This window comes from Argiope bruennichi, chromosome 6 (genome assembly GCF_947563725.1).
Source record: "Argiope bruennichi chromosome 6, qqArgBrue1.1, whole genome shotgun sequence".
NCBI lineage: Eukaryota > Metazoa > Arthropoda > Arachnida > Araneae > Araneidae > Argiope > Argiope bruennichi.
The window spans coordinates 48,707,140-48,725,702 of NC_079156.1; the positions used below are offsets into that span (position 1 = coordinate 48,707,140).

An 18,563-nucleotide genomic window follows, 5' to 3' on the forward strand; every position below is an offset into this window, starting at 1 on the left:
ATTGTAAGGCCGTAGTTTGAGATGGCATAACTCTCCTAGTAATGAGTTTGAAAAGCTCTTTATATGAATACTCAGTTACTAGGAACTCAGTTATAGGAATTTTTAGATAAATTCCTATAAGAAAAACTACCTATTGCAATGGTTCTCGTGACAAGATTCAGGAAAATTTCAGTTCTTCACCGATCATGGTCCAACCACCCTTCGTGCAAAAGTTATATGTATATGTGTGTGTGTAATGATATTTTAAACTTTAATTTCAACTTAATTAATTTCTAAGATTTTATATTTATGTAGCCCATAGTAACTTCATTCTAAAATATTCTCTTATTTCGTGATCCAATTCCATTGTCTCTACTTAATTAATTCAAGAGAAGCTTTGTTAAATTGCTGAATCAGCTAAAATCTAATTTTCCCACACTGCGCGTGAAGAGGCAAAATACCGCTGATGAGGCAAATTCTTTTTTAAAATCTTCCTGTGTTTCCCCTACCTTCTCCGCGCGTGTAACGAAAATCCCTATCGAAATCTCGTAATATATTAGCACTGTAAAGAAATATTTTTCCTATCAAAATCATAGGTTATATAAGATCAGTGATAAAATGTCCAAAAGCTTTTCCCTCATTTCTTCTTCTGTGTCGTTCTGTGTGCTCATCGCTTGTACGTATGCTTGCTTCTTCAAAATGAAATAAAACGACGTCACGAAATTAAAAGTATCTTCATTGTCTTCAAACTGCATTCTGCCGAGGCCGTGCGCGAAAAAGATAAACAGAAGTAGCTATGCAGGAGGCCGAAAGGTTGAATTCGTGACGTCACAGTCGAAAGCCTCTGCTTAGCTCTGTTAGTGATGTAGGGAAACGCTATTCCTATGCAGAAACTAACTATTTCGTCTTCCGATAGAAATTTTTCTATCTTTTTTTACGGATTCAAACTAACCTCGGAATGAATAGCCAATAAAAACTAAGAATTCATAAAACCTCTTTAATTAAACATTTATTTTCTTGCGGATTAAGAAGACCTTTGAAATAAATTGGGGATTTGTATCTTTAAATCCATAAGTTTCCTTTCAAATCAAATCGCATTTACAGAAACACAACAGAAGTACAAAGTTTTTGGCATTTACTTATTACTGAATGAATTTTTAACATCGACGATTAATTAAAATAAATATTTGAAAAAAATAGTACAAGTAAAATAAAAAACTTTTAAAGAGGCTTTGACACAAATTTCAATTGCAAGAAATGAATTTTGATAGAAGATCACCCATTGTTTAGAGAAAAAGTACCAGAAACCAAAAAACTTTTTTTTTTTCATATTCATAAAATAGCATATGCAAAAAACTGATATTTCATTAAAAATCAATTTTAAAAAGATTAATTCAAAGTAGGAAATTCTGATGTTGGATAATCCAGTGTTTTGAGAAAAAATATACAAAAATGATAAATTATTTAATTTTATTTACATAAATTTCTAATTAAATTGTTAGAAACAGCTTTCCACATCACCCTGGGGGTACTGTTTCTAGATGCACTACCCCTTTTCAGAAATATTAAGCGAAGGTGGGTTCCCCAGTAGGTCTATTTCCTTCGTTTGCTAAAAGATTAATATCCTAAAGTTTATCCTACTAAGAAAAACTTGACAGTTTTCTTTTCAAATTTTTAGCTCTAAGCTCGTCATTCTTAATAATGGGGCACAGGTTCTACAAAAAAATGTAAGATTAAAGCTAACTAAAATTAAAAAAGCTAAATTAGCATTAAGTTCAAGGATCTCGACAAATTTAAATTATTACCTGTAATAAAAATAATATAGGAAATATTTCATTAAACTATTTCAAATTAAAATTCGTCATTCTGTATGTTTAAAAAATAACTGCGTTTCTGAATAATTTTCTAGCGATTTCCTCCAAAAACCTATTATTTTCTTTTGTTCACAATTGAATTAAAAAAATTATGTATGCTTTACATAAAGAGAAAAAGTCCGTTAATTTTCAGCCGAACAATTTCGTTTTGCTCGGCCCGCACAAGCGAGTTGATTTTTTCCGTACTTTAGGCTTAGCCGATCTCGGAGAGTAACATTAATTTCTAACCATTATGAAATGCTTACATTTAAAAGAAGCTATTGAAATTTCTAAGCTTTAGAAGAACCTAAGAAATGCTTAAATTACATAATTAAATAAACGATAATGTAGAGGTAATATAATCAACAATTAAAGCATCAAATTAGACTTGTCACCACGTGAGTAAATACAAGAACAGCTTTATATCTAAAAATATTGCAATCAAAGTTAACTCTAAAATATAACTAGATTATATTTTTGTATGGAACTAACATAAATTTAAAAAACTTACTTTAGAATGAGTTAATCCAAGAATACACCGGAATTTCGATATGTATTTCTTTAAATCACGCGCGCATTCCAATCGCAAGCACTCAAACGAAGGCTTTACGCTGTGACGTCACAGCAGCTAAATTTCTCATGTTTATGGCCTCCTCTAGGTAGCGCTCTTGTCTTTTTCGCGCACGGCCTCGATTCTGCTTCACATAAAATAATGCTTATATATATAGAGTAATTTTTTTTTTAATTTTAACTGCCCTGAAATATGTTGTTAGAAATGTAAAAATGTCTTGGAGGATTTCGTAAATGGCCCATCTAGATCAAAGGGATTGGAAATGGTAGAGGGTTTGAAATTTTCATTCGACCTATAACTTTCTTAATATTGAAGACAGAAAAATTAATTCAGTTATCCAAATGAGCGCCTCATGAAGACGAACAACTTTTGTATTTTAAGTTTTTTGATAACTGCAATATCTTAGAAGTTAGGGGCTGAAAAGTGATTTCTACACTCTCATTTTGACTGTTTCTAACATCAACAATTTATGTTGCCAAATAGTAACTTAGATGTGTAAAGGAATCTATCTACCTTTGCTTTCCAGCTTGCCGAGAGGAATTTTTTTTAAATTTATTTTTAATGATTTTAATTTCAGAGAACGTTTGAAGATAATCAAAATAACTTGGCTTTAATGCCTGCAAATTTTATAGAATCACGGACATAAAAATATATCAGACTGTTTAACTGAATTAGTTGTTTAACCGTAGAACTACAAAATTTTATTAAGATATACTTTGGAGGATGGGAATGTGTACCTCAAAGCGTTTTTTTTATTTTAATTAATTAAAAAATAAGCTAAATTGTGATTAGAGAGTTCGTTATAATTTCCGAAAATATTCCCTCACAAAAATAATTTTTACGCTATTTTAAAAAGTCAAAAAAATTATTTTTTCAATGATACTTGTTTCAATATATATATACCAATGATACCAATTTTTAGTATCAATTTAAATTAAACGTAAAAATTTTTAGTTTAGATTTAATTAACTTATGAATAATTTTCAAATATATTTCACGATATTTTCATCTTTGTGAATGAAAACGAAAGGGTTTCATTCAATATTTCATTGCGTGGTTTTCTTGCATTGTTGGGAACTAAAGAAGGATCTTATTTACTGTCTATGCAGTTTACAGAACCAATAAAAAAAAGAGAAGGTTACAATACCGCTAAATAAATTTAAAGATGAACCGGACATAATAGCGCTATAATGTCATGGAATTTGTTTCCATTAGAAAAGTTCATATGTACAAAGAACAGAACATATGAAGTTAATAGTCTTGTTTTGATAAATAACACTGCTTCAGTGTCTGACTATTTGATGGAACCATGGGCATGAAGTTTTATCTCAACGAATTAACTGAAATTAAATATAACCAATATATCCGGCGAATCAGTTGATCGTCTAAGGCGACTAGTTGAAAATAAAATGAATGTTATTGTACTGCGCAATTTTCAGTGATGCATTTACAACACATAGCCTTTTAACTGAAATTTTTAAAGGAGATTCAAACATGTAGATCGAAACATCGTAAAAGGATAGTGTTTTAGGCTTGATTCATTTATATTTATTTTTCGCATTTAATTTAATTAGCAGCCATATCGTGCACACAAACAAAATTTCAGCAATAATTTATCTAAAGCGTTTGAGTAAATTCGGTAATTGGAAGACTGAAAAGTATTGTTGTAAAATATGCTTAATAATGATTAAAATTTGGGTGGGGGAATACCCTGTACGGTTTAAAAAAATAGTTGCCTTTCTTGTTGTAGTTATTTTCAACAAGAGTTAATGTCAAAGAAGAAATACGGCAAAGATCCACAAAATTTTTCATTTGGTACAACCGTTGCGTCGACTTCAAAAATTTTCTTTCTTAAGAAAATTTAAATATATCATTAGTGGTTGCCTGGCACCCTAGGGTCCTAAAGTTCCAAGAATTGTCGCAAAATAAAACTTGAGTTTTCAGCCATATCAAATGGATCGATTTCGCCAATTAATTTTGTCACTTTACGTGCATGGCTAACCATTCCGAATACGCAAGTATAATTGAAAATAGATTCCGATTTAATTTGATAAGATGTAGTTCAACAAAATTGGTTAGCATAACTAAAATATTACTATTATTATGGTTGGTGAATAATTGGTCACCAAAGGCGGTTGTGTGTGTAATATTGTTTGTGTGTGCAATAATTACGAATAAAATATTTTTTTTAAAAAATGTGTTTATTCGTATCATAAATTATTTATTTGCATTATTTATTTTTATATCGAATAAGAAATATTCTGCAACCCCTAATGTAGAATGTATAAATTTCTCCAAATGTTCATTTAAAACTATTTCTAGGGATGTTAATCATGTATTTTAATTATGTATCCAATTTTCATATATTTGGGGGGGGGGGGCGGATCTGAAATTGATTTTACTATTAAAAAATTCTGCATCAGTTTTAAAGTCAAATTTGTTAATATAGAAAAAAATTTATGCTTTTTGTGTTATATTTTTTTTATTTCACTTTGTTGCGTAAGTTGTGTTAAGATGCGACATTCTCGGAATGCTTGTTGTTGAAAAAAAGAATAATAAGGCAGATATTTTGTGATGAAATGTTGTTCAGTTGTGTATTTGAATTTATCAATTGTGACAGAAAATCTCCAAAATCCGCCAATGAGTTTTACAGTAAAAAAATGCAATAAGCCAATAACGGATAAAGATGGTGAGACTACATGAAAGCATGAATTCTCAGTAGCAAAATTCGTACGAAGCGTATACAAGAACAGTGCTTGTAGTAAACAGCAATACACAAGCAACAAATTGGTAATAAGCAACTGTAAAAGCAGAAAGCTCTCAGAGAGAACTCGAGGGAAAAAGCCTTCGCACAACTACTCACTCCCTTGGACTCTTCTGCTACTCTCAACTGACTCAATATTAATAACTTCAATTCTGTTTCCCGACTTTTTATAATTTCTGTGATAAGACAAAGAAACTTCTATAAAAATTGTCAAAAGTCGACTCCTATCGGGATCCATCATTTTTGTCGCCAAGGCCGGGGGTCAGTGATTCGGCATCCATTGAAACTCTCTGTACAACTATCCTTCTTATAAAGAGACTTACTATGCAGGGACACAACATTACGAATCCGTAATAAAATGTGACGCAAATACTTTTTTATCTATAAATTAAGTATGAAATTACGTAAGCGAATGAAAAATTAATAAAAGTACGTTAAAAAGTGGCCTTATAACATCGGCTTGACTTTCTGACATCAAATCTGTTAGAATTAATACCCTTTTACAAAGTTATACATTGAATATTGGCGACATACTTCGAAATTTTGAAGCATGTTCAAACATTTTTTTCGGTTGCCAAACTCAAAGAAGAAAAAAAAAAAAAAAAAAAACTCGCACTAGTAATTAAGCTTTATTATAACTGGTGGTACCATTTCTTCTTAATTGTTAATTTTAAAGTGATAATGTGCGCAGGCTGGATACTTTCATGGTTGAAATCTAGTTTAGGGTTCTCCTTCACTTCATCAAAAATGCCAACTATGAAAAGTCGTCAAAGTTGAAAATCATGATGACAGAAAATAACAGTTTTATAGTATTGTTTATCTGGTTATTGTCATTTCGGCGACTTGGCGTGTTTTACGAGGGGAAGTAGCATCCTGAACTAGATTTCGACCAGAATCCAAAAATTGCATTGTGTATAATGTAAAAACAATTCAAAATTCTCTACAAGACAGACAGTTCATTAAATTTGGAATCTAAAAATATACTGGAGTAGTTAATTTTTGGAATATTTTTTTATTGTACTTGTAGATTAGTGTAATTCTCTTATATATTCACTATCAGTTTAACTACTATAATTTTGAAATAATAATCAACATATATTATCATGCCACTGGCCAATTTATTCCAATCTGAATGGAAGATGAAAGGTCACAAAGCCTGGGAACTTCCCAAGAACCACCAAATCATTGCAATAGGCCCTCATTAAGAACATTTTTCAAAATAGCTTTTTAATCAAAAAGTTAACATTTTCCCTTAGTAACTTCGGCGCATATTGTAGCACAAAAAGTATTTTTATATCTTTTTTTAGATTCATATAGATTGGTTTTTCTTTGACACCAGCTTTATTTCAAGACGAGCCCCCCCCTCGTGTCAATGAAATTTTAAACATATATTTTATCAGTACTTTTTTTTAAACTAATTTTATTGATAACCATGCGCGTTGTGACAATATTAAATATATTATTTTGTGTGCCGTGATTAAGAGTAAATTTTTAAAAAAAATATTGTAAACTGATGTAGCAAGCTTAAAATAATATCATGCTTCAGACGAGAGGTTTAATTTTTTTATACATATGGTGGCAATTATTTTGATGTGTATTTATCCAAAAATTTTAATTACAATAATTATTAATGGCCACTACAAAATTCTCTTTCTTACATCTTTGTTTTTGTTTTTTTAGTTAGACAAACGGACAATGTCACACCACAGTGATGATGCTCTGCTCATAGTGGGTAGCGATAGCTTCTGGGAGCCCGGAAATTATAAAAGAACTACAAAAAGGGTCGAAGACAGTTTTCGATTGTGCAACGATCTCATTTTATTAATTCAAGAAAGGAGTGAAATAGAAAAAACTTACGCAAAAAGTTTACGGAACTGGTCAAAAAAGTGGAATGAAATCATAGAAAAAGGTAAGTTGCTTTTTCATGGCTTGATCATTTTTAAGCAGAATAAGGCGTGGTGGACAAATTTAATTTTTTTTTTCTGGGAATTTCTTGCCAAATGTAACGATTCCGACACGTACATTCTTTGACGCTTACCACATTTGGCGAGTTTCAGGTCGGCTGATCCGATGTTGGCATGCTTTGAGAGAAAAGGCATTGCATTTAAATCATGTATTTATTATATTGATGAAAAACGTATCATCCTTTATTTATATGTACAAAAGTAGAATTTAATAATCTCAAAAAAAGTAATTTTAAGACTATTTTTAATGCTTATGGATATTTATAGCTCCCATTTTGTTTGGCGATTTTCAGATTATGTCAAGATTACCTAGTTCTATTATGCGTAAACCATCATTATACATAAACATTCAATCATCTTGGCGATACTTCTCATTTTCTTAATTATAAAACAAAAGACTCATAAATATCCACAAGTACCTTCTTTTATTGTTATTATTTCAAAAAATTTATTTAAACTAAGAGTGTGCATTGTTGCACAGAGGTAAAACTAATATAACTGGAAATCAAAGAAAATTTTGTTTTTAATGAAATTTATTAAATTCATTTTTTTAAATTTATTTTCTTAATAATATGAAAATAGGAGAGGGGAGATTGCATCTCTGTTCTTAATTTTTGCAACACATTATGTGATGGAAGTCCAAATGAATGTTCCTTCTAAAAACAGCAATTCTTGTTGACGAAGTCTAATAATATATTTTAGACATTTTTGCGTAGTCAAAATTTAATATGTTCATGGAATAAAACTTTTATTTTTAAGGTCTTTCATGTTGGTGTTAAAGAAAAAGAAAAGGGGGAAAAAAGAAGAAGAACGTGTAGCTTTCTAAATTGCATCATTTCAGAAAAGGAATCGGCTTTTGTTTCCATCTGTGGAATATGTATCCACAAATATGAATTAAATTCCTTTAAATGTATGACTCAGATCATCAGTATTGATAATTAAGTTAATGTTGTATAAAGAAGTGGAAAAAAAGTTGTAATTTTTTCAAGTTTTTAATTGATTTTAATTTATACATTTATAGAAAATCATTAGCGTTTTCTTAACTTCAAATTGTTTAACAAGAAAACTTCACTCTCTTTTGGAAATATAAATTTCAATTTTTTCTTTTCTATTGTCATAGATTATGAGTTTTTGATAAATTATTTTCAAACATAAAACTGATGTGATTCGGAAATGTTGAATTGTGAAATAAATGCAATTCTAATTTATTTAATTTTGTATTTTACAGTAATTAACTACTCTCCAGTTTTTATGTTTACATAAATCATGATCCATGTTCATTTGTAACTATACTATGATTTTTGCAAGACAAAATTAAAAATTTTGCACATTTTAGATGCTGATATAATCAATCATGTTTCAAAATACAATCTGCTTGTTTAATTTACGTTTTAAGTTGTTATTTATTTTATTCTACTTAGGTCCAGAATATGGTACAACAGAAGCTGCCTGGAAGGCAGTTCTCATCGAAGCAGATCGAAGATGTGACATGCATCTTAGAATCAAAGATCAACTGCTAAATGATGTAATAACACAAATCAAACAGTGGCAAAAAGACAATTTTCATAAATCTATGATGCAACTAAAAGAAAAGAAAGAAATGGAAGATAGCTTTAAAAAGGTATAGAAACTTTTTATTTATTTTTTCATTATTCTTTTATGTTTCAAATTTGTTCCAAGTTTGTGGTAAAGATATATTTTAACATTCTCATTAATTTATAAACAGTTATTATAAGCAAAATTTTGAAGTAGATATTTATGCATGAGGATTTTTTTTTTCTTCTTGTAAACAGTATAAATTTTAAAAATTTTAATCTTTTTCATGATATCCAATATTTAACATGTTGACTGTCTATATTTCTTCTACCTATTTTCATTACCAATTTTGTTCTGTGTCTTAATTCTACTAGTGCAAAGCTCATTTAATTAGAAAATAACTGTGAATCAGACAATTTCACCTAGGTGTTAAACTTTTGATTAGATTTGAAGTTTGTTCCAAATTACTACCAAACATCTCAAAACCATGTCAATTATCCAAAAAGTTACCACCTCACCAAAAGTTGTTGCAGTTGCATTTAAAGGGAAATCAACCAAAATACTTTAATTTTGGTGACCACAGATGAATCTGAAACCTTCCAAATTCTTTATTCCGTTAAAAATTGATGCTATGAAAAAAGATAAATGGGCTCATATCATATGATGTCATTGTCATATGAGAAATATACTGAATGAATAAAAAAAGTTTTTTTTTTAATGTAGATAAAAAAATATTCATTTGAAAAGATTATTTTTTATGCTGCATGTGTTAGATTTTTATTGGAATTATGTTCTCTCTCTCTCAAATTTAAAACTCTTTTCCTCAAATTTCTATTTTGGCATGCAATTGATAGTGTAGATATCAATGTGTGTATAACATTGTTAAATTTTCTTTAGGCACAAAAACCTTGGTCAAAACTATTAGCACGAGTCAATAAAGCTAAGGCAGACTATCATCAAGCTTGCAAAAATGAACGATCTGCAGTTAATCAAGAAAGAAATGCTTCGGCTGATACTTCTTTATCTCCTGACCAGGTATATTTATTCGTTGATATCATTTCAGTGTATTTTCTTCCTTTTTTTAAAAAAAAAATATTTTTAATATGTATATTAAATATTTTTATTCTTGAAATCATTTGAAATGTATTCATCTATCTATACATGGCAATTTGATGACATAATAAAAAATCACTCTCCATATATTTTATTCATTTTGTTGAAATCTTTACTTCTTCCAGGATAAATTTTTAATGTGAACTAAATAATTTAATTTCATATTTGATTACATTTATTCCATTCGTAGATCAGCCGTAATGCAGAAGAAATTAAATTTAGTTATCTGAAATTCTTTACAGCAATTTTTTTATTATTATTTACAAAAATTTCAAATAAGTGAAATGTTATTTTTAACTTTATATATACGTGTGTGTGTGCGTGCGTGCGTGTGGCATTGCCTTAAAACAACAGTGTTTCATTTGAATTAATCTCTTTAGTAGAAGTAATGTCACTATTATTTGAGGAAAAAAAATTTCAATTCATTATATCAACTTATATAGCTGGTATACTGCTAACACTTCATTTTCATTGTCTTCTTGTTGCATATGTACAAAATGCATATCTTATCGATAATTATACTAGGCTGATATATTGTATTGCTTTGATTGTTAATGAGTGCACACATAAACAGATAAGACACAGGCAAAAAAAATATCTTATCTTTGATCGACTTGAAAATTGTATCTTCCTGCTTCTTTACAAAACTTACCCATTCAAGAATAATATTTAAAATTTCTATTAGCTCTTAATCTGATGGTTAAAAATGAACTTAGCCATAATATAGGGAGTGTCATAAGTCTCCATACAAATGATGAAAGCATTGATTAATTTCTTTTTTCGTAGTTAGAAAGCATAAGAGGAAAAAAGATTCCACTAACAAAAGCATTGATTGAATTATTCTGTTGGCTGGAAGTGGTACCAACCATTATAGAGTGTATGCTTTCAATTCCAAATTTGCTTGAATTGACACTTTGTGAAAAAGAAAAAAGAAATTGGGCAATGTTTACAATAGAGACTTATCACATTTATACTCACTCTATATTCTTGTATACTACTTGTATTTAAATATCATACATACTACAAAAGTTTTCTTTGACTTTATATCAGAATTTGTGAGTTTAAAATTATTTATCTTTCTAGATCATCAATTATTTCAGTGTAAATTTAATTTAATCAGTTATTTCATTATCTGAATGTAGAAACAAATCCGAAACAACTCATTAAAAATTATATATTTCTCCTTTAAGACTTTTTCATGTAATATATTTCTAAAATATTTTGTTGAGTCATATAACATCTTTTTATCATTTATTGTCACATAATGTTCATAAAACAAACTTTGAATGGTTTAACAACTTTTTACTTCAGTTTTGATCAACTAGTTTATTTTAAACTATGGTCTTAAATTAAAATGTAAAATATACTGAGATAAATCTATAAAATAATAAATAAAATTAAAATTACAATTTATTTTAATTGTTTTCCTGTTATTTAAAGTTGTGAAAATTCATTTAGGTTACAAAATTACAAGATAGAGTCACTAAATGCAAATATGAAGCACAACGAGCAAAAGAACGATATGAGCAAGCATTAGAAGAAATAAACGACTACAATGCGAAATACATGGAAGATATGACTGTTGTTTTTGATAAGTGCCAAGAATTTGAAGAAAAAAGACTAGACTTTTTCAAAGAAATGCTGTTTGCGATACATAGGTGCCTTAATATTTCAACTGACGCTGAGTAAGTTTATTTTACTTTTACTAGTTAAAAAAAATGTTATATATATTTAATCATTGCGATTTTTATTAAATTGATATAAAGTTTGTGTCTTTATATACTTGAGTGACCATCTAATTGTAGTGTGATAACTATTTTCTATACCTTTAGAGATAGGCTTATACTTTTCATTTGGACAAATGCTGTAAATGGCATAAGAATTTATATTTTATGTTGTTTAAGTAAATAAATTAATTGCTGAAAAATTGTGAATTATAATATCCCCTGATATTGTAGGTGGTATATACTAAAACATTCTTGGCTCACTAATACTTTAAGCAAAAACATTCACAATTTTATGATTAAAATTGATTGTTATGAAATTCTGAATCTAGACGATTTTTAGATTATTTCAATTGCCATGATCCATTGATTCATTTCACTGCCACCTTGAGAAAGATTCAACTGTCAGGACATTGGTGTTTTCTCAAGGTAGCCTTTGACTGGCTCGAAATAATGAAATTCAGAGTTTAATAATTCACTTAGTTTTATGTGAAGTATAGAAATTTTTTTAATTAAAATGGTTGTGTGTAAAGAATATTTAATTCAATTTAACTAATAGGATAAATAAATTGCATAAAAATTTAAAATTCATCTTTTTTTTTTTTTCTTTTTTCTGCAATATATATATATTGGCTTAAACAACGTTATAATGCATTTCTTTACATCATTTAAAACATTATTTTTGAATTTGAAGAATATGTATATCTCTAACAATTTAGAAAGCTGTATGTCTATGATTAGAGTAAATACCATATGTATATATTAGGTTGCTCCAAAAGTTTATTTCTCATTACGCTATGAGTGGTCTATCAGGCTCTGCTTGTGCAAACATGCAGGCTTATCTATTAGCCATCTATGCCATTGGTTTCAGTCATACAAGAACCATTTGGTGCGATTGGAAAGCCGTAATTTTCTTAGACTCCTTCCTCAAGGTGAAACAATAAATTCTACGAAATACTGTCATCAACTGGATCAATTAAAAGCTGCCATAGCAAAAAAAAAAATGGCCAGAATTAATGAACCGATGAGGCGTTGTTTTTCATCATGACAACGCGAGACCACATATTGCATTAGTCGTAAGGCAGAAACTATTATAGTTTAATTGTGGTGTTTTATCGCATCCTGCATACTCTCCAGATCTCGCTCCATTTGATTATTACTTCTTTATGCCCTTAAAAAATTCGATTCACGATAAGCGGTTTAAATCCAGCTTCAAAATAAAAGTGCACCTCGAGGATTATTTCTTGTTCAAAACACAACAATTTTGGAAAGTACGCATAATGAGGCTCCCTGAGAGATGGAAGAAGGTAATAGAGCAAAAAAGTTCTTATATAACAAAATAAATAATAAACAGTAAATATCGTGTATTCATTTCATTAGAAACAGGGAAAAATCTATGGGACATCCTAATATTTTAATTATTCTATTTGCAGCCATTATCTCATTATTTTTACTTTCTCATATATCAAATACAGAGAAACTATTATAATAATTTTTTTTTAAATTCAAAGTCGAAATTTTCTCAAATCTCTACATTTTAGACCTCCCTAAGTTTAAAAAAAAAAAAATCATTTCTAGAATTATATCTGTCTGTCTATGAATACAATAACTCAAAAAAGCTTTCAGCTAGTTGAATAAAATTTGGTATTTGGTCCAAATGTGTAGATTTTTATCAAATTTTCAATGCAATTCATTAAGAGGAAGTGTGTCTGTCTTGCTGTGTATAACTCAAAAACTACAAACGTTAAAGAGTTGGAGAGATGAAGTGCGATACGCACATTTAGCATCTAAGATGTAGCTTTTTCTCTAATATTGAACTAATTCTGTCAAAGAATTGATCATCTGACAGTTTGTACTTTTGTATTCATATAAATGCAATGACTTAAATCAATGGAATTCACTGGGTGATCTTGTAAGTATCACTATAGTTGTGTCCAATTTTGATTTCGGTTGATTGGGGAGAAAATGCTGTCCAAAATATATATCCACACAGTAAAAATTTTTAATTAATTCCAAGAATCAAGATTCCATAACTATTGTTTGCTAATGCCATGTAAGGCATTCATAATCTTACCCAAGATTCACAATTTTATGCATGGAAAGGAAATAAGACCTTTATTGGAGAGTACGCAAGGAAGTTTCAGGATGACCATTCCTGCTGGCTTATTATCTACTTTTCAAATCTATTATTGGCTTACACAATATACTTTTAGTTCTATTAATATATGATAAATGGACCATGGTGGCCTGGTGGAAAGATGTCGGCTTCGGAACTGGAGGATTTCAAGTTCGAGACCCGATTCCACCGAAGAACCTTTGTGCAAATGGGTCTGGTGCACGTTAAATCTGTTATTGCCAAGCATCATCCCACTGGTGTAGTGTGGAAGCTTGGAGCGGCTTGATGCCAGCTCAGCTGTTGTCCTCGTCATCTGACCACGGTTCAAAATTACGAGGTCCATCCCAAAATAGCCCTAGTATTGCTTTAAAATGGGATGTTAATATAACTAAACTTAACTTAATATATGATAAATATAGGTCGTTGTATTTTTCATTTTAATTTGATTTTTATTTTTGTCCTGAGATATTGTATGTTTTATAGGCTTCCACAAATTTATGAAGAATACAGGCACAGTATACAAAATGCAGATGCTAAGAAAGATTTGAAATGGTGGTCAAATAACCATGGTGTAGGAATGCCAATGAACTGGCCCCAGTTTGAAGTAAGTTCTATTCTAATGAGAGTTTGTAATATATGTCTTTTGTAATATTTTATTTTAAACGCTTGAGTTTTACGTTGCATTTTATGTCTCGAGCAAATTTGCTTCTAACCGATTTTCTTTAACTAATCAAATAAGCTTTTGCTTATTGCATTTCAGCTGTGTTACTAAAAATGTTAAATGCTGCTTTATTTGAAAATATTTATTGTCACTGTTAATCTATAATTTGTTACTTAATTATTCTTACTTATAATAAATTTATGACAAATTGTTCCCTCTTAAATTTGGAACTTCTTTATAAAAGATGTCAAATGAATGTGATATTTTTATAGTAATCAGTGTTTACCTTTTGATATTAATTTATTTTTGTAATCTTCTTATTTTTATCACACTAGCTGACTCGGATGATGTAGGGATTATGGCACTGAAGTAGGAAGTATGGTACTACTTCGTATGCCGAAGTTACAGATTCAGTTTTCAATAAAATTTTATTGATTCTTGAAGTGCCAGAAATTGACATACTTGCCATAGAATAATGCAATATGATAAACATCCTTTACAATCTTAACAAAATCAAATTTGTTATAATTTACCATTTTGAGAATACAACTCATTCTGGTCGAGAAACTGTGCCTCAAAATCATGGTAATGGCAATGCAGAATATGGTTGCTAAATAATAAATTATATTTGTTTTATAAACAAGAAATGCATTTTGCTAATAATTTAATATCAAAAGTCCAAGTTATTTTTCATTTAAGAGTTATTATCTATAAAAGAACTCCTTTGAACTTAATTTAACTAACAATATAAAAGAAATGGATTTATTTGAATAAAATTCATCAAAGTATTATTTAAATGCAAAAATAAGCCCCACCTTGCTATAGCATCCAGGGTAATTGAATGATAGTCATGGATCAGGAACTTTGGTCAAGTCCCAATGGCCATCATCAACCACAGTACAACCCCTCCTGTTGGTGGAATATCCTGACATTGTAGTGGAGATGACTCCACATGTCACTTCATTCAACAAGGAAGTGAGAATTAAACTGTATACCAGGTTACTTTTTTTCGGCTTATTTGGACCTATTTTAGTGAGGGTGAAGTTTTTAATATAAGATATCAACAAATTATTGCTATAAAAAGATGAGAAAAATGCAAACATGATGAAAAATATCATTTGGCATACAACTTGCAGCCACCTATAAAAGGACAGCTGCTGAATTTATTATTAATTTCAACCAAAACTGAGAACTCCTATAGATCCATCTGCCATATTAAGTACAACTTCTAACTTTTTTTTTGTTGTTGTTGTTGTTGATATAATATCATATGCTGTTTGATGTAATTGTGTAGAGTATGGGACTGCACATTTGTGAAAAATTGATAAATATGCCTAGCTGTATAGTTGGGTCCTTTCATCTAAGGATACTTAAATCAGTCAATCAGACATTTGTTGATCCAGCATCATTTTAATTAAAAATTCACATAAATGAGTAAAAATTCTGTTTTTCCTCCATTAAAATCCTAGGATTTATGATAAATATTGTTCATTAAAATATAGAATATTACTGGCTTCCTTTTTTTACAATAATTTATGTATATTAATATACGTTAATAGATAATAGATTCATCAATTAACATTATGATTTAAATAAGAGCCATCCATTTTAGTCCTGTAAAATAAGTAATTAGCTACTATTTACAGTTTTTATGTATTTTGAAGTACGCATAAGTAAAATGTTCTTTCTTGCTTTTTTGTGCATCTAATTTCGCTTGCTTTTGTTTGTAGTTTCAATTTCTTTTGTGAATGTGTTATTTGCTTTGTCTCAGGATTATTGTGAAGAGTTCCGTGATATTGGCAAACTTAAAAAAGGAGCTGTGCCCGAAAGTGGAATCCTCTTGGTCAACCAACAAAAAATCGGGGAGGATCTGCCTGTAATAACTGTTTTATTTTATACCCTTTCAGCTCAGCAACTAACCTCATGGATGTGGATTTTCTAACTTCTGTTTTGCCTGATGCTTTTTCTTCTGTAATTTCTAGATCTTGGAGTTTTACTCATGAAATTTATTCTCTTCTAATTATTCTAGAATTCTATTCTTTTTTTCGTCTGTTTCTGTGATATGTGCACTAAAAAAACTGTTTCTGTTTCCATTTATACAATATATTTTTTAAAAATGGGCTGTGTATGAATGAATTTTCAAAAATGTCGTGTATAATTAATAATTGCATCATATATGTCATTTTCTGTGCCATAGTTGAGAAATGTTTTTTAAAGTATATGTTATTAACCTTAAGGAATATTTGCTCATGATACATGTTGTTCTTTAACATGAATCTTTAATTAAAAAGAAATATAATCTGGATTATATAAATATGTGTGGGGTTTTTTTGCTTCATTGAATCACAATTTTTTTTTCTTCTGTATATTAAAAATTATTATATGCACATAAAACTTCAAAAAATCTCAAAGGTTGTATTTAATTTGTTAACTGTGACAGATTTTAGAAACCTTAAAATTCTGCCCACCCTCTTAATTGTTTTTATACCAAAATTTATATATTGTGATTACTTATTCTCAACTTGAATTTGTGTCCAAGCACTAATAGCATGATTTGGTTCTATTTTATCTTCAGATAATTTTGTTGCTAATTTAGGTTGTTGATTTTGCTAAAAGCAATTAAATTTGGTAAATAAGGATGCCTTTATGATTTTTTAATGTCCTCTGTGTGCACAAAGTAAATTCAAAATTCCTAAAATCATGTTAAAAGTATACAATTTAAATAGAGACAGGCCTTTTTTTACATTGATTCCTTAATTCCTCAGACTATTGTAACAAGGAATTTTGTTAGGAATTCCCTCTCTCATACTGAATTCTTGACTCTGCATTAATTTTAACTTATTTTTATTTTAACATTGATATACAGATAAAAGGCAATCATTGCTTTTTTATATTGTATATCACACCAATTCATTTTTTTATATATTATCACAATAAAAAAATATATAAACACATAAATTATATTTTTAAAATATCCTTATAAAAATGTTTGAAAATATCTAATTTTAATTCAGGTCGCTTTTAATTTGATTATTTTTCACCTTTAGGAATTGAGCTTCAAAAGTAGATAAAATTTTTTCATTAATTTCTTCATCATGTTTTAAGTAAAGGATATGAGTAAATTTATAAGTCCTGTTTAGAATTGAAAAGTAGGAATGAGGGGGGGGGTGCAACTGATTGAAGGTTTAAAATGAAACTGTTAAAAAGTTTATCAACATTCTGATTTAAATGACATGGTTTCGAATTAATTAAAAATTATTATTCAAAAGATGTACATTATGGTTTAACTGTTGTTTGTTAAATGTTGTTTCATTATTTGTAAGATTATGTGGATACATAACTGATCATAAATTAATATTGTCCGAGACTCAAAACTTATTATGACTGTTGTTAATTTTTGTGCCTCTTTCTGTGTTTTAGTAATTCAGAGTATTATTTATGTTTTCCTAATGAATGCTGATGAGTATTATAAAATGGCTGATGATGAAATATCTTAGTTTATAAATAATAGTTGAGATTCAAAAGCAGTACATAAATACTATTGACGCTATCTGGAAATACATCAAAAAGGCAGCCTCAGAGACAAACCTCAGATACTTTTTAAGAAATTGCAAAGCATAACAGATAGAAAAGTCATAATAACTCAATCTGAGGGAAAGAAACTTAATGTAGAATTTTTATTTAACATTTTATAGATTCATTTTAATGTAGTTGTATTCTTTGTACTAATATAGATTTTTATTATTAGTTTGTTGCTTTTATATAAATCTTAGTATTTTATTGATTTTTTAAAATAGGAATTTACATCTGAATCGCAAAATGTTTCTAAAAAAGAAAAACGAGGCACCCTTAGCAACGATGGAGTAAAAATGCGACCCGAAAAGAGCAAACCATCTTCAAACAGAAATTCAGCTATCAACTTGTAAGTCAACTTCCTTTAAGAAAATATTTTTTTGTTCATGTTATTATTTGTTTATTTACATATGAAAATAATTTTTTGATTGTAGATTTACTTTCATTGATAGTCTCTTTAAAACAGGACTTTTTAATCTGTAAATTTAATTTGCCTCATTTCAAGTTTGTAAAAAATTGAATTTTGTAATGAATTTTCTTTACATACTTACATGTATATTGGAATTTTGTACACTTGTATTTTTTCTGGATAACACAATGTTTTATTAATTATATATTAATAGATTAATATGACTTTATTATCAATTATTAGATTAAATTAAATTTTGATACTATCCATTGGTACCATCTATTAGTGATTATTGAAATT

At 28.9% G+C, this 18,563-nt stretch overlaps 1 protein-coding gene across 7 annotated transcripts in view; it reads left to right on the forward strand.

The window, feature by feature from the left end:
- Positions 1 to 18,563, forward strand: part of LOC129971361 (protein kinase C and casein kinase substrate in neurons protein 1-like) — a 114,995-nt gene that overhangs the window by 90,150 nt on the left and 6,282 nt on the right. For 5 of the 7 annotated variants that reach the window (XM_056085050.1, XM_056085052.1, XM_056085053.1 and 2 more), the window contains 7 exons: positions 6,848 to 7,076; positions 8,553 to 8,752; positions 9,565 to 9,702; positions 11,239 to 11,465; positions 14,104 to 14,224; positions 16,053 to 16,157; positions 18,079 to 18,203. In XM_056085050.1, the coding sequence (XP_055941025.1) occupies positions 6,863 to 7,076; positions 8,553 to 8,752; positions 9,565 to 9,702; positions 11,239 to 11,465; positions 14,104 to 14,224; positions 16,053 to 16,157; positions 18,079 to 18,203 (1,130 nt within the window). In that variant the 5' untranslated portion in view covers positions 6,848 to 6,862. Of the gene's footprint in view, positions 1 to 6,847; positions 7,077 to 8,552; positions 8,753 to 9,564; positions 9,703 to 11,238; positions 11,466 to 14,103; positions 14,225 to 16,052; positions 16,158 to 18,078; positions 18,204 to 18,563 lie in introns of those variants that run through there. The other 2 variants (XM_056085055.1, XM_056085056.1) reach the window with 1 other exon arrangement.